The sequence below is a fragment of the Vombatus ursinus genome, unplaced genomic scaffold (assembly GCF_900497805.2).
Source record: "Vombatus ursinus unplaced genomic scaffold, bare-nosed wombat genome assembly UNPS02010394.1, whole genome shotgun sequence".
Classification (NCBI taxonomy): Eukaryota; Metazoa; Chordata; class Mammalia; order Diprotodontia; family Vombatidae; genus Vombatus; species Vombatus ursinus.
Window position 1 is genome coordinate 8924986 of NW_020950172.1, and position 4645 is coordinate 8929630.

At 56.3% G+C, this 4645-nt stretch overlaps 1 protein-coding gene across 1 annotated transcript in view; it reads left to right on the top strand.

The window, feature by feature from the left end:
* The first annotated feature begins 2976 nt into the window (after positions 1-2976).
* MCAT (malonyl-CoA-acyl carrier protein transacylase) overlaps positions 2977-4645 on the top strand; it is an 8852-nt gene continuing 7183 nt past the window's right edge. The window contains exon 1 of the mRNA XM_027854412.1: positions 2977-3408. Coding sequence (XP_027710213.1) covers positions 2977-3408 — 432 coding nt within the window. The remainder of the gene's footprint in view (positions 3409-4645) is intronic.

Genomic DNA, 4645 nt, shown 5'->3' on the forward strand with positions numbered 1-4645 from the left:
CGGGCATCATAAGACCTAGGTTCAAATTCTGACTGTGCTACTTACTACTAGAATGACCTTGGATAAGTCACTCTCTGCTCTTGGGGGTCTCAGTTTCCTCATCTGTAAAATGGACTAGATGACCTTTAAGGTCCCTTTCCAATGTAAATCTGTGATCCCATGATCCTCCTAAACCTTATGGTAACAACATTCTCATGGATTCTCTGAAATTTTCTGCTCCAATCCCTACCAATCACAGATAAGAGGCCTGAGGCCCTGGGAGGGTCTGTGACTGCTTGGTAAAACAGCAGAGGGCAGGGTGAAGGAGAAGCACTCCCATTTAAGGCTGGCGAGGCAGTGTCAAGTGGCAGGCAGAGCTCTGAACAAGTAGGTTGGAAGACCTGGGCACAAATCTGGGCTCTGACACTTACCGGTCATGTGACTCTGAGCAAGTCTGCCACGAGTGACCTTCATCTAAGACTTCGCTCGAGGCTAAGTTGGAGAAATCACAACCCTAATAGGAAAAAGGTCATCGTTCCCATTTGGCAGATTGGAAAACTGAAGCTATTGGCTCAAGGTCACCCAGCTGCTAAGTGTCAGAGCCTAGATTTAGGTCCATAGTATGTATGTAAAACTGGAAGGGACCTTGGGTAATTATACAGTCCAACCCACACACCCTTATTTTATAGATGAGAAAACTGAAGCCCAGAGAGGTTGTGACTTAGGACCCTAAGATGACAGATCTAGAACTCCAAGGGTCCTCAGAGTGCCTCATCACTGGCCCCCAATCTTCAGGGACATCTCATGCCGCCAGGGCTCAGCCTGACATCGAAGGCCCTCCCCCGTCTGCTTCTGACTCATCTTTCTGGTCTGATTTCTCGTATTGTTCCCTGGCACCCTCTACTTTCCAGGAAATATCGACCGACAAGCTGTTCCTGCTAACTGGGGGGACCTTTCCCAGATACGCCTGTGCGCTGCCTCTGGTCTCCATACATTTGGGCCTGGGGGACACTCCTTCCTCATCCTGGAACCCTTCTCATTCTTCATATGCAGCTCAGCAGCCAAGTTCTCCATGGAACCTTCCCTACTCCCACCCAGTCACTGGATCACAGCAGAGGAACCCCTAAGGACCAGGTCGGGGGTCCCAGATCTCAGGCTTGGAGGGGGTGGGGCAGGGAGGGAAACTACAGCTGGAGAAGCCGGGCCTCAGGGAGGTTAACTGACTGGCCCTAGGTGGTCACACATGAAATAAGCACCAGAGGCTGGATTTGAACCCAGGTCCTGGGACTCCTGAGCCAGAGCTCTTTGCCCACTGCCATTCTCATCCTCATCCTCTTTATCATCATTAGCAACAACAACAACAACATGCTTGCTAGTGTGTCTACCATCTTGCCTTTGGGGAAATGCAGCCTACATGTGGAGGGCAGAACGAAATCCCAGTTTTCTGGGGTGATTCCAAGCACGGCCACAAGGGGGCACCAGGATGGCCACACACCTGTCCAGGGAAAAAAAGCCTCCCTCTCATTTGCCAGCACTTTCTTCAACAGCTCTGTCTGTTGGCTGATGCAGGAACCCTTCTCTCATTTGGGGAGGAGGGGAGGGGGTCTAGACCTACCTGTGATTCCCTCTGTTTGGGGCCCTCCACATGAGAACGTTCTCTTCCGATGCAGACGCACCTGCTTTGCAATTTAAGACTAGCGTTGCCTGCCGGGCACCGAGAGGTTAAACGAGGTCCCACAGCCAGGATGTATAAAGAGGCAGGACCCAAACCCACATCTTCCTGCCCACTAGGCCAGGCTGCTCTTCGTCCTCATTTTACAGGTGAAGAAATGAGGCTTAGAGAGGAGAAAGGACTTGTCCAGGGTCACACAACTAGGTAAATACTGAGTGTCTGAGATACCAAGTCCCAGTACTGGGAATATGTTGCTTGTTCTTTGAAGAAACATTCTCTGAGTAACAGAGGGAGTTCTAGGGGGAAAGAGCCTGGAACCCAGATTGAGAAGAGCTGCAGGATGACATGGGTCGGGCACTGGCCCTGCTGCTTACTGCCTAGGGGGAAACCTTGAGCAAGTCCCTTTCTTCCCCGTTTTCCCCTCCGTTGTCGCTGTGCCTCCTTCCGTTATTGCAGAGAGCCAAGGATGTCGCAGGGTGAAGTCTCCTCTCCCGTGTGAACTGGAGGGAAGTGAGGCAGAGCTGGACAAAGTCACCAGCCTCGCTTTCTCTTCCAGAGTCATTGACAAAAGGCAGGGTGCCTGGCCATGGCCAGTGGCCGACCTGGTCTGACCACGCTCTAGGCGCCCCACAGCGCCTGCTTCGGCCGGCCGCCTTCACGGCTGCGGGAACAAGTTTTCACATGCTTGGAGTAGACATCCCCCTAATTCACCGACAGGCCTGTGGGCTTACCCTCAAACCTGGTTTAGCCCATCTGCCAAGAGGTTTTACCCAGCTGTGGCCCTTGGGCATACTACAGCTTCTTGGAGCCACTGGTGAGCCCCGCACGTGAAGACCTTGGGTAAGTCACTTCCTACCCTGGGCCTCAGTTTCTCCATCCGTAAAATGAGTGTTGGACTAGACGGCTTCTGAGGTGCCTTTCAGATCTGGGGCGATGAACCTAAATCCTGGATGTGTCACTAGCATGCTGTGTGACCATGGGTAAAGAGGCTCACCCTCTCTGAGCCTCAGTTGTTCAGTTGTCAAATGACCTTTATTAGCCCTCCCACAAATGTAGGGAAGGGTCATCTTTGTAAACCTTGAAGCGTCATAGAAATGGCGGCTGTCACCTTTATTACCGTATTATCAAAATTCCTTATATTTACTATTATAAATAAGAAGAGAGGAGAGTGGCAGAGGGCGCCGCAGGGAGGAGGAACTTTTCTCCCGGGCTCCGGTTTCCGCCTACGGAGCCCGGATGGAGCTGCGCGCGCACCCACGCGGCCTTCCGCGCAGGCGCGTCGGGCGGTTGCTAGACAACGGGCGCCGGCGGTGGCGACGTCAGTCATGGCGGCCCGGCTCCGGTTCGGCGCTGGGGCCGCAGGCGCGCTCCGGAGGCGCCTCTGGTCCTCGCGAGCCCGGGACCCCTCGGGGCCGCCGCCGCCGTCCGAGGTGGTGGACGTGGCGGCGTTGCTGAAGGACGCCACGGTGGACGCGGGCTCCAAGCCGGGGCCTCGGTCTCGACCGAGCCCCGAGACCACCTCGGTGCTGCTCTTCCCGGGCCAGGGCAGCCAGGCCGTCGGCATGGGGCGCGCGCTTCTACGCTACCCGGGCGCGCGCGCGCTCTACGCAGCCGCCGGGCGCGTGCTGGGTTACGACCTGCTGGAACTGAGCTTGCGCGGCCCGCGCGAGGAGCTGGAGCGCACGGTACGCTGTCAGCCCGCGCTCTACGTGGTCTCGCTCGCCGCCCTGGAGGCGCTTCGGCACCAGCGGCCCGAGGTAAGCCCCGCCCCCGTCCCCCGCGTGGTGCGCGTGCGTCCCCTCCCGGCCACCGTACCCGCCCCTCGCCGCTGGTTATCCTCAGTCTGCCCTTCCGTAAAATGAGAGTGTTAGTAATAGACAAATAGTAATCTCATCCCAAGGCCGTTGTGAGACTTCAGGGAAAGAGGCGTAGAGCGCTTTGCAAACTTTTGAGACGTTATAAATGCCGGCGCAAGGAAGGGCCTGGGATAAAGCAGATGCTCCAAAATTCACTTTATGTCTTCACTTTTCCTCTGTCGGGCTGGGGTTCTTCTCAAAGGGGGGGATCCGTTTTGTGGTTTTGGACTCTTGGCAGCTGCTGGTTCATCTCAGGCTTCTGTGCCCCGGGTCCGGGGGGAGCGCCCCGCCTGGGGGGAGGCAGCCGCGATGCTGACATGTGGGGGACCGTGCAGGGGCCGTCGGTGGGGGGAGGGGGCTTTCGAGGCAGATTGGGAGGAGTTAGAGCCCAGGGGCGGACCTGGGGGGGTCTCCGACCTGCGGGCCTCGGTATCGACGGGAGGAAGCCTCCGGGTTGGGAGCATGACGTGCGGGGCCGGGCAGGCAGGAGGGATCCGGTAATTGGGGTGGGCGAGGGTGGAGGGGTGGGGGGACGTATTGGGAAGGATTGACGGGGAGGAAGTGAAGTCCTCACTCCCAGACCCCGTGGAAGTTTCCGTGTTAATTACTTGCATCCGCGTGGTCCTTGCGGTTTCTCTTCCGTACTCTCCCATTTTGGTTCATCCTCTCTACCATGGTCCGGTTGGCAGTCAACCGCGAGCGTGTGTTAAATGGTCATTCCATGCCAGGCGTTGTATTAATTGTTGAGGATAGAAATAGAGGCGAAAAGAAAGTTAGTCCCCCGCCCTTGGCAAGCTTGGGAAAAGACAACACACAGTAGGAGTCGTGAAGGAGCATGGGGACAAGATCCTGAGGGTCAGAAGCAGAGCCAGGAGAGGAATGAAGCTTGGCTGGTCTGGGCCTTTCCTGAAAATGGAGGTTCCAAGAGGACCTCACCAGTGGGAGAAAGGGCCAGGAGCAGAGGGACGCTCTGGGATGAGAAGTCTGTAGGCACTGAGGAACAGAGAGGGTTTGTCCCACAACCCAAACGTAGCCTGTTGAAAATGCTTTATTCTGGACTGAAGGAGTCAGCTTCCCTGGCAGTGCCCCCAGTCACCAGGAAGGGACCATGACCCTCCTGGGAGCCTATCCCCCTCAT